The 16,705-nt window shown below is 41.1% G+C and overlaps 2 protein-coding genes across 7 annotated transcripts in view; one reads left to right on the top strand and one right to left on the bottom strand.

Moving 5' to 3' along the window:
- The window catches only part of Pkg21D (Protein kinase, cGMP-dependent at 21D), a 559,173-nt gene that overhangs the window by 371,668 nt on the left and 170,800 nt on the right, over positions 1-16,705 (top strand). The window lies entirely within an intron of this gene.
- Positions 12,238-15,193, bottom strand: LOC138701542 (uncharacterized). The gene is made up of 2 exons (XM_069828540.1): positions 14,843-15,193; positions 12,238-14,764 (listed from the first exon to the last, which is right to left on the bottom strand). The coding sequence occupies exons 1-2, from the start codon at positions 15,114-15,116 to the stop codon at positions 12,726-12,728; spliced, it is 2,313 nt and encodes a 770-aa protein (XP_069684641.1). The 5' UTR covers positions 15,117-15,193; the 3' UTR covers positions 12,238-12,725.

Genomic DNA, 16,705 nt, shown 5'->3' with positions numbered 1-16,705 from the left:
ACGTCGTCGTCTAAAGCATCAAGCCTTTGACTAGCGATATGAAATGAGAGCTGGTTCGAATCTTCACGAGGTGAGAAATTTCCTCATGAAGTCTCGACCAGTGTATGGAACCGGTGCCCACCCGGCATCCTGATGCATTTTGAGTACTACAGTGAATGGCAAAATCCAGTTTCGCAAGCCAGCTCTAACGACTGGAAAGAATCATCATGCTGCCGCATGTTACCGCCGTTCTGGTTGGATGATCATTCACCTCTGCTAAGGAATATGCACATGAGGCTTCCATGGGTTCTCACGCCACAGATTTAATTGTAATTCACTATCACTATTGTATCTCTTCGTATTGTTGACCACAACTAAACTTGTTAATTGCGTAACGAATATTCACTTCACAACGCGCCCGGCTTTCACTGGAGAATTTTGAAAGAAAATGATTTGCTTTCAAAACAGTTTCCAAAGGATATGAAAAGTTTTAATTACTGTGTTTTACTTGAATTTATCATTTTTTTATTTCTCTGGTACATTCCTCTTCAATGTTAATTGAACAAAATGATTCAGTCATCCAGTTTTAATAATTGGCACAACCACATTTTAATATTATACTATTATTTATTTATTTATTTATTTATTTATTTATTTATTTAACCTGGTAGAGATAAGGCCATCAGGCCTTCTCTTCCCCTCTACCAGGGGATTACGACTACAATATTAAGAATACAATTACAATTATAATTACAATTAATATTCAATTTACAGATACAATAAAAATCAAAGTACTAAAAGATTAACTGATTAATAAAAGCTAGACAGTTTATTGTAAAAGTTAAGAAGAGAGAAGCATTTCTATTATTAAGTACAAATTAAACCTACTCTACGTAGTAAGAAAATGCTTAATAAGCTTGCTTTTGAACTCTACTAAATTCCGACAGTCTCTGATGTCACTGGGTAGGGTATTCCACAGGCGTGAGAGCGAGTTTGTATATGATGATGAATACGATGATGTCTTATGTGTTGGTATGGCTAGTATGCAGCTATTTTGCGTGCGTGTGAAGAGATTATGATATGATGACAGGTAACTGAAACGGGAGGCAAGGTAGGTAGGTGTAGAAGTGTGAAGGACTTGGAAAAGGAGAACAAGAGAATGAAAATTTCTACGTTCGTTAAGCCGTAGCCAGTTTAGAGTTTGGAAGGGTGGGGTAATGTGGTCAGCGCGATGGACATCGCAGACGAAGCGAACACAAGAATTATGAACACGTTGTAATTTTTGCGACTGGTTGAGGTCAGTCAGTAGAAAATCACAATAATCGAAGTGGGGCATTACTAGTGTTTCCACTAGTATTTCCTTGAGTGATAGCGGAAGGAATTTTCGAATGCTGTTTAAGGAATGATGTATGGAAAGCACTTTTTTGGTAATATGGGTTACTTGGTTATTCCAGTTTAAATGCGTATCAAAGTAAACTCCAAGGTTTTTAACACAGGAAGCAAAAGGGATTATTGTGTCGTTTAACTTGACTGGAAGAGCAGGAGTAATATTGCATAATAGACGTTGATGTCCCACTAGGATTGCTTGTGATTTTCTTGCATTGAGAGTCAAACCAAACTTTCTGGCCCATACTAGGTAATATTATCGATGAATTTTTGAACTGCGATAGGTAAAAACAGATATTATATTAGCATGGTTTCCTCCGGAAGGGATATAAAGTTGTGATTTAGGCCACATGCAGGAACTTTGTCCTGATAGAGGGCTCCAGGTCAAATTCGTCGGCCATTTCTCACCCAAGTTTAATTTTGGTGTTGAATAATCTCTACAGTAGAAAGCTACTACTACTGTTACAATATAATTACTAAGAGCATTGATACGGATATGTGGACAAGATGAAAGAAAAATTAATATTGCGAAAAAGACCGGTACAGAAATAGGTCACTTTTAGTTGTCACAAGCAATTTCTCTTTTGGGTCGGATGTAGCCGGTGATAAAATTAGTAGTGATGGTGATATTGATTATGATTATATGTTTCGTTATATTGCAGTATGTAAGTTCTATTGCGATCTGTTGAATAAAATGTTGTTATATTTATTGTCGTACTGCATGTCACAGTAAATTTAATTGTATATTATATTTTTTATTTTAGTAGATTATTTTACGACACTTTATTAACATATCAGGTTATTTAGCGTCTGAATGAGATGAAGGTGATAATGCCGGTGAAATGAGTCCGGAGTCTAGCACCGAAAGTTACCCAGCATTTGCACATACTGGGTTGAGGGAAAACCCCGAAAAAAAACTTCCACCAGGTAACTTGTCCCGACCGGGAATCAAACCCGGGCCACTTGGTTTCGCGGCCAGACGCGCTAACCGTCAATCCACAGGTGTGGACTATATTATATTATTGTCATGTTATATTCTACTGTATTATGTTATAGGTCTATTGTATTATATTACATCACATTATATATTATAATAATATAGTATATCATATATCATATCATTTAAGAATTAAGAATTAGCCACGAAATCCCGTGAAAGGCAAGGGTCTCCTGACTATGCAGGGTGGCTTATCAAGCAGTTCCCGGTATATCATATATCATATCATATCATATTATAACAGTCACCGGCGTAGCTCGGTCGGTTAAGGCGCTTGCCTGCCGATCCGGAGTTGCGGACGGGCGTGGGTTCGATTCCCGCTTGGGCTGATTACCTGGTTGGGTTTTTTCCGAGGTTTTCCCCAACCGTAAGGAAAATTGTCAGGTAATCTATGGCGAATCCTCGGCCTCATCTCGCCAAATATCATCTCGCTATCACCAATCCCAACGACTCTAAATAACCTCGTAGTTTATACAGCGTCGTTAAATAACCAAGTAAAAAATCATGTATCATATCACATAATATCATATCATACTGCATTGCATTACAATATACAGGGTCATCATTTTATTTTTACTAACATTTTTAATATTAACCTGGCTATACCTTTGGATCAACGCCGTTTGCTACCCCCTTCCACGACTGGAGTTCGATGATACTGGCGTAAAATATAAAAAAATCACTTTACTAGATATAGGAGGGAAGAAAAGTAGTTCATCCATTTACGTAAACTAGGAAATATCGCGCTTTTAAGTTTGATAATTTTCATTAGGTTTTTGTTTAATCAAAATACAGTACTGTATTAACAATGAGTGTTTTTACTCACGAACTGAGCTGTCCATGCGGACGTATTCATTATACAGTGTATATTATATTGTCTACAGCACATTAGCGTACAATATAGAGAATGAAGTTAAATTGAAAAATAATCATAATATGGATATTTAAACACATTTTTGAAAATGGTGGCCGTTCATTTCGATACAGGCTTCAGTTCTAATGTGCATATTATCGCACTATAGACTATTGTACCTAATCCCAATTATCAGTTTCGTCCTTCGTACTAGTAACTCATCTTGAAATAATTTTGTACCTACTATATAAAAGAGTACCTTACGTACTGTAAATTCAATCTTCACTTCTGCCCGATCCGAAAAGATAAAATTACTCAGACATACTAGCTACTGTCCGTCCAAGTGGTTATGTCGTAGGGTCGTAGAAAGGAGGAAATTACGTGACAGTTAATTACTTAACGAAGCCCTTTTATTTCATTTATTTTAAACAGTTGTATAATATTACGTAGACGTCCAATTCCTAACAGAAATTAATGTTCTCACAAAAGAGCTAAGACGACAGCCCAGCCACTAGCTGGCGAATAAAAGCTGGTGGGGGAAATCGGGATACCACGTAGGCAAATGGACGACAGTACCTGTGCGAAAATGATTCAATATTGAAAGCTCTTTCGTCACTGGAAAACGCGAACATATTTTTTGGAACGTACTGTTTACTATGACCGTAAGGCTACTATGACTGTATATGCGGTCTTGGATCTGTGTGGAGGACGGTTGAACTTCATTAGTAGAAGGGGTGGGAGTGAAGTACATTCAAAAACTCAGGTACAATAAAAATTGAAGTAAAAATAAAATGATGTTCCTGTATTACGATACTGTACATTACACGCCTATTACTATTAGTTGAGCTGAAATTAAATGTTTTCTCGTTGATAGGGGGATTTCAATGTCGAGTGATGGACATTGAGCTGATGGAGGGAAAGCATATCATGCACGATCGTTTCGTATAGATGTTATCCTGAAGTGACAGGAGTAAGAAAATGTAATACGTTAGATCTTGCGGCTCCTGCGCAGTCGAAGCCCTCACGCTCCTGTATGGTCACCTCGTTCGATCGACAATTGATGCCAGGACAGAGAAGTTGGGCCTCGCTCGGCAACACGTGTAACATTATCGCTCTCTTTGATCATATTCTGAGCGACAAGAAAACTTACTTCGACTCGAGGCCCGTCACGGCCCGCGTGTGTGCGTCATCAGCTGCACACAACGTGCTGTAGCTATCAGTTTCCTCTGCTCTTAGTCTTCATGGCGCTGTCATTTAAAGAGCATTCAATACAAGACAGATTCAGCAACAGCTGCTGGAACAAGTACAGTAGTCGGGAAAATAATTGGTCACTACCCAGGGTAGTAAAGCTCTCTTTCATGTACAGATTTGCACCTACGATCGAAACATTTCTTAACAAACAATTTACGATTTGAAGAGATTGACATGATTTAGTTTTGAAAATAACGTAAACTTAGTCGCTTAGGACATGAAGCAAGAAGTGATATACAGTACGTTCCAAGCCATCTTTACCATCGGCCTGGCCTGTGAATTAGCTGCTATTTATGTATGCGCTATTATTGCAAATATGTTGGTATTGGACATATCACTCATAAATCTACCTGAAATTATACATGAAGTTAACTTCTTGTTTCGGCCTTTTTTCCTTTAATGGAACATTAATCTTCGGAATAAGGTAGATGAACACTGAGCAGTCGTCCACCGCTGTGGAGTGACGGTTAGCGCATTTGGCCGTGAAACGAGCGGGCCCGGGTTGAAGTCTTGGTTGGGACAGGTTACCTGGTTGGAGATTTTTCCGGGATTTTCCCTCAATCAACTGAAGCAGAATTGTTGGGTAAGATCTCTATTACACATGCAATCGATTGCATGCAACTGGTTTCCAAAGAAGTTGTGGAGCATTGGTTTACGGCGTTGGACGTCGGACTCATTTCTCCTTCATTAATATGGATATTCTGAACTAGCACCAACAGATAGCGCGCGTATACTTTGAGGGATGCGCTTTGCGTGTGCATTTGTTTTCCGATATATAAACATTGAGAATTTACGTAGTGTATTAGTACATTAAATACTCTTAAAAACAACTCAAAATGCCAAATTTTTGTTGTGTTGTTATACGTAAAAACCAGGGAAAGCCTTTTGTCTCCATTCAGGTCCCTAAATATTCTGAATAGATGCTTTAAACCTTAAAAATTTAACTAATTAAATTGCGCCTCGAAAGTACTAGCTATTAAACAAAAATAACTACTTCAAGTAAGGAATTGCTGGCTACAGTTTCATTTTGGAAGAAGTAAAAGAAAAATTAATAAAAACGTACTCAACTTCGACAGGAAGCTATGTTAGCTTAGATTATTTTATATTCAGTATTTCAGAGTTTCCGAAGTTTACGCCTGCAGTAAACTCTCTATTAACTGAGATCTTTATTATCCAGGACGATCCATAGTGAAATCCATTTCGTGAATAATGTTTTAATTTGCTGTAGACTAATTATTAAAACCATGTTTTTACTTCAAATTTTCAAACTCATCCTACATAGTATTCAAAACTGCATGTCCTTAACCTACAAAAAACAGTAATAATCGTGATACAACTGCCCATAATTTGTGTGTACGTTTTGTAAGCAATGTTCGTAAATATGATCATATTACCCCATCCTTGGAAACAATAGGTTGGCTTAAACTAGATAAGAAAAGAAATTTACATTCACTTCTCCTTCTCTTCGAAATCTTGAACTCTTCTATTCCTTCGTACCTGTCGTCTCGCTTCACTTACCTTTCTTCCCACCACAATCTGAACACACGCTCTCGCCATGAAACAATACTAACAATATCATCCCATCGCACCTCCTCATACTCATCCTCTTTCACAATAGCCCTGCCAAGACTCTGGAATTCGTTACCTGCTAGCATCAGGGACTGTCGAAATAAAATTGAATTCAAACTCAAACTTACTAGGCACTTGGTCAGTAATTGAGACTCGTTCAGACATGGTTTCTTGTAAATAGTTCTCTTAATCTATCACAAAATGTTTCAATATCCGGTAATTTCATCACTATAGAATTTTGTTATTCTAGGTTTAATTTGTAATTCAGTAAATACAAAAATATTCTTTGTTCTTAACTTCTATGATAAAATGTCTAGCTTTCATTAATCAGGTAATCTTGTCGTACTTTAATTTTTATTGTAATTGTAATTGTAAATTTAATATTAATTGTAATTTTATTGTTCATGTTATAGTTGTAATCCCCTGGTAGTGGGGCAGAGAAGGCCTGACGGCCTTATCTCTACCAGGTTAAATAAATAAATACTAAATACTAAACATATTATATCATCTTATCAAACATTTTATTTGATCTTTTTGCAACTAGAGAAAAAAATACGAGGAATTCAATCTCGATAGTCTCTTCCCTATAAAAAAAACACATTGGTGGCTGCATATCCTGTTTTTAGCGTACGGTAGGCCTACTTACAATACTAATGATGAAAGAGGCAATATTCATCTTCGACAAAGTTCCTATTTTATTTATTTAAGTTTTTTATTGGTGCATTTCATTCTCAAAGTTATCGTTTAGGTTCATGAATATTCAATTTACTGCATACTGCAGATTTCTCTATCCATCTCTTAAGGGGCTTCGCTTAGTATTACACGTTTACGCTGTTATTTATTGTAAATTAAATTAGAATAGGGGGTAAGAAAATACTGAGTTATATTAAATTATACTAGGTTATACAAAATAATTATAAATATAATTTTGACACGCACAGGAAACCAACAAGCGGGAGAACATATTCAACTGTAGCATATGATATAATATAGCTCTACGACATGTTGTGCCGCATGGAACGCTCCTGCCATCTAACAGTAAAAGTTCGCATAAGACATTGGTCGTCAGCACAGAGCACGCTTGGGCTAGCCTCTCTTACTCGCAGTGCACTATAGTGCTCTCGTAGCTGCTAGCGGGTATGCTCTTTATCTCTCCATGTTGCACGACAGTGCACACGGGACGGCACCGCGTATCCATTGCACATTTCAGCGAGTGCTGACGACCACTGGCATAAGATATCCCTATTCACATATCATCATCCATACAATAGCCCAGGTTAAGTTCACGGTGCGGCGTGCTGTCTTGTACAAGAGCGCGGCCGTTCGACTACCCAGTCATTCATAGGAGTGGTAAGAATAATAAGCCTCAGACTGCAGTGCAAGCCTCCGGGTTCCTTCTCCGTACAAGGTAAAAAGAGAATAATCAACCGGCTTAGAGCTCACATTTCTTACACTATCCCATTACCCCGTGTAGAAATGTGCGGCTTGTGTACCTGTTAAGCGTGGAATTCACGAATACCAATCAGGCGATCCGTCAGACTTGAACAATCATCGCATGTAAGGCGCACAAAGGGCCAAACCGTGCCGTCCCGGGTTGAGGGTGGGTGTCGTTATTGTGCTCCCACGTTGGACGCCATTTGAGGGTGAGTGTCGTTATTGGTTCCCACGTTGGGTGCCATTTGTGGGTGAGTGGTTATTGTGACCACACGTTGGGCGCCATTTGAGGGTGGGTGCGTCTCGATGTTGCGTGAGATTCACTCAGGGTAGCCGAGGTACGGTTGTGGTGTAGGTTGATGTCGGGAATAATACCAAGCCGGCTACTTAAATAAAAGGCAGCGTAAACTTCAAAACTATAAGTTTATTGTCGTATCCACTTGGTAAACCCTAGAGTATGTATTTCCGGCTGACTTATAATTCAATCGTTGGTCGCAATTCTGTATCGACTCAGTTGCAGCTCTGAATAAGCTCTATCCGATACTATAAATTCAATACTCTGTCCCGTACACTACGACACGAAGCGAAATAGTAGTCCTGTCGACACCAAACGTAGTAGTTATTCTGCCCTGTATGTAGGGCCGCCGACACGAAGTAAAGTTGTTTTGATGATCTCCGCTCCGAAGCGGAATAGTAGTCGTCGACACCAAACGAAGTAGTTATTGTGCCCTGTATGTAGGGCCGCCGACACGATGCGAACTCGTTTTTATGATCTCCGCTCCGCGGCGGAATAGTAGTCGTCTTGATGATCTCCGCTCCCCGTCACCCTTATTTATAAAAACCTATCCTACGCTAAAACTAACTATCCTATTGGTTAAAAACTACGTCACTAACTGGCCTAAAATCTATTCCCTATTGGTCCAAAGTGACCTCATAAGCTGGACCAAGATCTCTTCTTATTGGGCGCGAAATATGTCATCTCTAAATTTAAACTTTGGATTTCCCATAACATCTAATTAGTTTGTATATCTCACAAGAATACCCGTTCTTTGGAAAACCCAAGCTTGGCAGTATCTTTCCCACGGGTCTAGTCCGACTCCGGCTTTTATGCTTCATCGAGTCTCTATGAAACCCCGCTCAAGGTGGCCCTAAATCTGTCCGATGCTGACAAGTGACGAAACACCTGTGTGAGGAAGCTAATTCTAACGAAGTCGCCAGAACATCCCCGCGAATACATGTAATAAAAATATGGAGATATCACTTCGCTAATAAATCGGTCTCTCCCTCTCCTAATTACTGCTTCAAATGCCCATCTACATAACCATTGGAAATTCCCGAAAGAGTTTCCAATGTTATGAGATGTCCCCGCTTTCTGCCTATAACTAGCCTCATACTTCCCCCACGCTATCAGCCGGTAACACATTATTTACAATACAATCTGATTATAATATCACTACAAGCAATTACAATAAATATTACATATATCTTCACAAGCCTTTCTATGTACACAACTCTCACACAATAAGCACAACAATGTACAATTTATATCCACATTTACATATGTACAATACCATTCATTCACATATTTACATTTATTTATTAATTGATCAATTACACACTCTGCGTGCTTGGTTGTACCAGCCGCCCTGTACAGGTTCACCTAGCTGTACGCGTGAGACTAACCATCCTACTCTTTCTCATTCCTGCCTCCTAGCCTCTCCTGTTTGAAAGGCCGCAAGAGTTGCTTGTGGTACCTACCAACAGGTTTACTTTTTCCCCTTTCTACCAATTCGAAAGTATGGTCTCCATATCTACTTTTAATTTCGTAGGGCCCTTTGTACAGTAGCTCCATGCGTGAGTAACGTCCTCTGAGGGCGGAAGATAACTTCACGTCCCTTAGCAATACCAGATCGCCGGGTGTGGGCTCCCATTTGTGGCGATATCTTTTAACTTTACCGAGTCTATACTCAGCCTTTTTCCTGATTCCGTCGAAAGCTAGTTTACACAGTAGTTCATCACTAGGAGGCTCACCCTCCTGTATTGCCTGCGGCAAACTCTTTATCATGGGATCGGGATCGATCCCTAACATAAGTTTGATCGGAGCTATTCCGGTCGTTGGATTGATAGAGTGGTTCATGACTCTCTCAATCACCTCACATTGCCTAAACCAGTCCTTATGGTTTCGGTGACACAGAATACGGAGATACAATGATATATCCCTAAGCGCTCTTTCGCAGGGATTACCGCTGGGAAAGTATGCGGAGCAATTGTATAGTTTCACGCCCGCATCTTCCCGCCTTTTGCAAAACACTTTCGATTTATGTACCGACACATTGTCACTGAGCACCGCTGTTACCGGACCGTAAGTCGGTATGTAATCTCTAACCAGCTTGTCAGCACACAACTTACTAGAGATATTTCTTAAAGGGTAAATCTTTACAAATTTTGTGAAGACATCGTACGTAACAAATATGTACCTGTGTCCGAAGGACGATGTGGGCATTGGACCGTGTTCGTCCACTGCTACAAGTTCATTCTTTTTACCCCTGATAATGACTTGTGGTACATTGTCATACCTTACATTTAGAGGTTTCGCCCTCTGGCAGACCTCGCAACGAGATATTACCCTTCTAACCTTCTTTGACAGTTGCTTAATATAAAATGATTCTGACATAGTTAAAATGATCCTATCACTCCCAGAGTGACACATAGATAGGTGAAAGTTGTTTATAAGTTCATTCTCCATACTCGCAGGTATGTATATCTTCCACTTCTGGATATCCCTACCATGCAATTTATACAAGATACCAGAGCGCAATCCATACACTTCGTCTTTCACCTGTGAGATTTCTCTAGCTTTGTCCATTAGGGCCCTTATCGTGGAATCCTCCTGCTGCAAATCTGCAATTTTCCGAAATTTTCCCGTCAGAGCTCCATTCCTCGTGGAATCAATTTTCATCACGGCAATTTCGTACGCGGGGGCGGTGATAGTTTCCGGTAGCCCCGATTTGGAATTCAAACGAGAGAGACAATCACCAAAGGTATTGTCTGCCCCCGGAATATGTCTGATCGTCACATCATGAGCCAAAATTTCGTGCACATATCTAGATATTCTAGAGTTCGTCAATTTGCATCTACTCAGAAACGCTAGGCTTACATGGTCAGTAAATATGATTATCTGCCTATTAAAGATATACTGACGGAACTTCTGTAGTGCGAAGTACACAGCAGAAATCTCTAGTTCCGTGATTGATGCGTTGCTTTCGGTACGCGACAGTCCCCTAGAAGCTGTGGCAATCACATGTCGCTTATTATCTTCATCTGTCTGACATAGAATTGCTCCATATCCATATGAAGACGCATCCGTATAAATCTGAAAAGGTAGGCTGTCGTTAGGCCTTTCCAACAGAATTGAGTCGGCAAAAAGCAGTTTCGTTCGATCGAATGCTTCCTGCTCTGCCGACCCCCACCTGAAGGGTGTATCCTTCTTCAACAATGCTCTGAGTGGGGCTACATGCTTAGCATAATTGACGAGAAACCGATTCTGGTATTGTAGGATACCTAGATACCTACGAACCTGTTTCCGGTTCCGCGGCGGCGGGATCCTCGAAATGCTCTGAATTCTCTCTTGGTCCGGTCTAATTCCGTCAGACGAAATTACGTAACCCAGGAAAACTGTCTCAACTTTAAAAAATGCTGTTTTCCCCAGCTTGACTGTCATACCAGCCTCTCTCAATTTAGTAAGTACAAAATCAATATCCCTAATATGCCTATCCACATTATTGCCATATATAAGAAAATCGTCAATGTACTGTGCCAGAAAACCTTTCGTCGAATCACCAAAAATTATGTCAAGTGCCCTTAGTAGCGCAGATCCAGAACTCGCGATGCCGAATGGGCATCGGGTATACTGATAAACTTTCCCGTTATGTAGGAACGCTGTGAATTTTCTCGAGTCCTCGTCCAGCGGAATCTGCCAATACGAACTGGTCAAGTCCAAACTAGTGAATATAGAACAGTCACTGATACGGCCTAACAAAGTGTCCACTGACTCCGTCCTGAAATTATCTTTAACTGAGAACGAGTTAACGTGTCGGGCATCGATTGTTACTCTTAAGCTTCCATTGGGCTTCCTAACCCAGCACAATGCATTTACGTAAGGCGAGTCCGATACTTCTATAACTCCGTCTTTTAACATATCATTTATGACTTCGTCTGCCTGATCCCTTAAAGATAGGGGGATGGGTCTACATTTATGCCGAAATTCCTCCATTCCTACCACCTTAATTTGGTGTGTATACACTCTACACAGACCCGGCGCGTCTGAAAAGACATTTAAATGGCTACCTACAACATCCATTAAGCGTTTTCTTTCACACTCACTCAGGCCGTGTGCCTGGTTAACTTTATCTCTTACTATTTCGAAAGTATCTGTCTTCCTATTGTTAGACGCGACTACCTGCCTAAGATCGCCCGGCGAACTCTCATTACAATATCTGGCCCTACCGCTAATGGGATTACGTCCTATTTGTCTCGCCTGGACTAATTCGCCGATACACAACTCGCATTCTCCGCAGTCTACTTGACACACTCCCCTAGTTACCTCGTTACCTTCCCACGGATTAACCTCTATAATTACATTCTTACAAATTTTGAGGTGCTCTACAAAAAATAACTCTTCCTGTAATTCTATCTCTCCCGCGTTTCTCTCATCTAACTCAGCTCGAGCGTTATTGCTACTGAATGGGACATGGCCTACACTGCCGTTACCTGCCGTAACCCCTAGTCTGTTTTCCCTGAAATCTAATAGCGCGTGCCATTCATAGAAGCTTTCTACTCCAATAATGATGTCGGTAGTCAACCTTTGTATCACAAGAAAAATAGCGTTTAATTTCACGTCTCCGCACTCTAACTCGAACCATACTTGATATTTTACCTTTTCCTTTTTCTTGCTTAGGGCGCCTGCACAGTACAGTGAACATATCGGTAACGTTTGCAGTTTTATTCCTGAATCCCTAACCTTTTGAAAAAATTCCAAGCTGCATACATTATTTGTGGAGCCCGAGTCCAACAACACACAACACTTTATCCCAAATATTTTAGCATCTATATAAGGCAATACATAAGTCCCATTATTTTCTAACTCTGGGTTAGTAATCTCGCTCTGTCTCTTTACGCTTACCGCGTTGGTGGATTCTTTGGATAGTGACTTATTGCACTTAGCTACAGAAATCTCCGAACCCTTGAGACTTCTGTCTAGCAGTTTCCCGAGTGCGATGCAGTCGGTTCCACTGCTATCTCGTCTCTATTTCTACAATTTATAGGCTCCCGGTCCATATTCATTCTGACCGGACTTTGCTGACGTCCGTTCATGTCTCTATTCCTGCTTTGTCCCACGTTACACTGTGTAGGTGGCCTATTGCACCCTTGTGAGGCCATTTCTTGTAGGACGTCTCGCCTATCTCTCTCCTGCTCCTGTCTCCTCCAATCACCTCGATTTTGCGGTCCCCTGCTAAAATTAGGCTGCCAGAATCCCTGTCTGTAATTTCTGTTCCTAAGCCAGTGTGGTTGGGTTCTAAGCCTATTATTTCCATTTTCTTGTCTTCCCGTGTACCATCGTATGTGGTTAACCCTACGCACGGGACCAACACCTCCTCGATCGTTCCTCATCCTGTTATGACTACTCTGGTTATTCCTACTATTATTGTAAGGACCCCCAAAGGGCGGGTCACTCCTCTCCCTGTTGGGACTTTTCCCTCCGTTATGGCCATTATGGTACCTACTATGTGCATTGTTGGGGCTCCTGTCACCACCCCAGTTACTCTGATTTTGGGCTCCTGTCCTTGGGGATGAAAAGGCCGTACTTGCCCCCTTCCCCGCTTTCTGGTCGGTGGGGCTTGAACCCTTTCCTTTGCCATGTTCATAATCTGCCTGTCCACTACATTCATAGTGCGTGGCGTCCGAACCATCCAGCGCAGTCAATAAATCTATTGTTTCCCCGAAGTCTCGGGGCCCTGCTACAATCAGATTATATCTTATGTTCTCGGGATACTGCGAAATCACAGTTTGGATCAGCTCTGAATCCGGTATTGGCGGATTGAGGCTTTTCCCTTTCTTAACAATTTCAAGAAAATAATCTATCATAGAGACGCCTCTTCCCGCGTCAAACCTGCTCTGATTAATTTCCTTCCTAATTCTTTGTTGTTGTCTTTGTCCCCAGTATCTCTCCGAAAATTTTTCTCTGAATTCCTCATAAGTGACATTATCCCCTAGGGCCACTAGCGCCCAGTTGAGTGGTCGGCTCTTTAGGCTCTTTCGTACGACAGTCATTTTTAAGTCGTCCGGCACCCCTCTTACTCTAAAGTACGTTTCTAGCTCACTTATGTAGTTATGTGGGTTTGAAAATTCAACCTCATCAAAAATAGGGTAACCAATCTCATTCAAAATGTGAGTGGGGTACTGGGGACGGCCTAAATATGCCTTGTCGTTTACACTTTTCAACTCACTACGCACGTCATCACGTGAGGTCTGACATTCCTCACTGACACTATTGTTGACATGTCTTACATTTATGTTACTACCTGATGCCGGGCTCTCACTTGTGCCCTCTTGTCTAGAAACTGCACGGTCCGAGCTGCTATGTCCGCTTAAATTTGCGGGACTACCCCCATTTAGTACGTCGTTTATTGAGTTTAATTTACTTCTTAATTCTTCCAAACATTCGTTATCCGCCCTTTCTTTATTCTTTATGGCTCGCTTGAGACCGTCCACTTCCTGATCCATCTCACCTATTTTCTCTTCCACCGAATTATGAATTTCCCGAACCTTTTCCACTATCGTTTCCTCCACAGCTGATTTTAGATCGCTATTCTCTCTGGTAGCGCTATCTCTAACTCTAACTTCTAAATCCTTCATACTTTCTGACATCCTATCCATAGCTATCTTCAATTGGTTCTCCATTCCGATCCCATTCTCGGTTAATTTCCCCTCTAGCTTCTCTATTTTGTCCTCCATCTTGTTTCCTCTTTCCGCTAATTTTGCAATATGATCTCTAATCTCTCTCGAACTTTCCCCCAATCTATTTTCCATTTGTTTTATTTGTTCTCTACTTTCCCTCAGAATCTGCTCTCTACTTTCCCTCGAGTTATTCTCTAATTTAGTTTCCATTTGTTTCATTTGTTCTCTACTTTCCCTTGAATTGTTGTCTAATTTATTTTCCATTTGCTTTATTTGTTCTTTACTTTCCCTCGAGTTATTTTCTAATTTAGTTTCCATTTGTTTTATTTGTTCTCTACCTTCCCTCAGAATCTGCTCTCTACTTTCCCTTGAGTTATTCTCTAATTTAGTTTCCATTTGTTTTATTTGTTCTCTACTTTCCCTTGAATTGTTGTCTAATTTATTTTCCATGAATTGTCTCATCTGCTCCCATAACTGTTCTAGCGTCATTTCCCCTTTGCCACTGTCTCTACTCTGTTGCTTTTCCACCGTTCGCTCTCCCTCTATTTCTTGTCCTGCGTTATTCTCGACCTCCTCCCTAATTTCCATAATTTCCTCGTCCTTCCTTTGCTCCATGGTTCCCTTGTTTCTATTTCCTCGTCTTTCTCGTATTTTCCTAACTACCTTACTCCTATGGCTACGTAGTATCATCTATATGCTACTCTGTTATCTATCCGACGCTTGCTTTCCCAATAATAATCTAACTAGGCCTGTATTTGCACTCGACTCACTTCCAACAAATTACGCAATACATTTATTTCACTCTTTCCCCCAAAATATCACACAAAAAAAAAAATACATATATATATACACCCGAAATATCACACCAGAAATTGAAACATATACACTTTATAATTATTCCCCCAAAATATCATATACATATATACACATTTATACGTCTTCTATTCTTACTTGCCACAGCCTCTCCGAGTCGCCTTCTCTGGTGGTCCCCGTGTTGTCTTCTCTAGTGTTGTCGTGATGTCGCGACGGCTTGGTTCTGTTCCCGCCTTCCAGCGTCGTTCCTCGGCTATGCAGGGCTGAACTGCTCCGTCCGGTCCTCCTCGTTGTTTGGTGCTGTGTTCGCACCCGGGGCCGGTCACTGGAACAGCTGTCTTCCTTCGAGCCCCACGTTGGGCGCCATTTGAGGGTGGGTGTCGTTATTGTGCTCCCACGTTGGACGCCATTTGAGGGTGAGTGTCGTTATTGGTTCCCACGTTGGGTGCCATTTGTGGGTGAGTGGTTATTGTGACCACACGTTGGGCGCCATTTGAGGGTGGGTGCGTCTCGATGTTGCGTGAGATTCACTCAGGGTAGCCGAGGTACGGTTGTGGTGTAGGTTGATGTCGGGAATAATACCAAGCCGGCTACTTAAATAAAAGGCAGCGTAAACTTCAAAACTATAAGTTTATTGTCGTATCCACTTGGTAAACCCTAGAGTATGTATTTCCGGCTGACTTATAATTCAATCGTTGGTCGCAATTCTGTATCGACTCAGTTGCAGCTCTGAATAAGCTCTATCCGATACTATAAATTCAATACTCTGTCCCGTACACTACGACACGAAGCGAAATAGTAGTCCTGTCGACACCAAACGAAGTAGTTATTCTGCCCTGTATGTAGGGCCGCCGACACGAAGTAAAGTTGTTTTGATGATCTCCGCTCCGAAGCGGAATAGTAGTCGTCGACACCAAACGAAGTAGTTATTGTGCCCTGTATGTAGGGCCGCCGACACGATGCGAACTCGTTTTTATGATCTCCGCTCCGCGGCGGAATAGTAGTCGTCTTGATGATCTCCGCTCCCCGTCACCCTTATTTATAAAAACCTATCCTACGCTAAAACTAACTATCCTATTGGTTAAAAACTACGTCACTAACTGGCCTAAAATCTATTCCCTATTGGTCCAAAGTGACCTCATAAGCTGGACCAAGATCTCTTCTTATTGGGCGCGAAATATGTCATCTCTAAATTTAAACTTTGGATTTCCCATAACATCTAATTAGTTTGTATATCTCACAAGAATACCCGTTCTTTGGAAAACCCAAGCTTGGCAGTATCTTTCCCACGGGTCTAGTCCGACTCCGGCTTTTATGCTTCATCGAGTCTCTATGAAACCCCGCTCAAGGTGGCCCTAAATCTGTCCGATGCTGACAAGTGACGAAACACCTGTGTGAGGAAGCTAATTCTAACGAAGTCGCCAGAACATCCCCGCGAATACATGTAATAAAAATATGGAGATATC

This window comes from Periplaneta americana, chromosome 6 (assembly GCF_040183065.1).
Source record: "Periplaneta americana isolate PAMFEO1 chromosome 6, P.americana_PAMFEO1_priV1, whole genome shotgun sequence".
Taxonomy (NCBI): Eukaryota; Metazoa; Arthropoda; class Insecta; order Blattodea; family Blattidae; genus Periplaneta; species Periplaneta americana.
The sequence above is the reverse complement of the archived record's forward strand: the minus strand, read 5'-3'. Positions and strand labels throughout refer to the sequence as shown.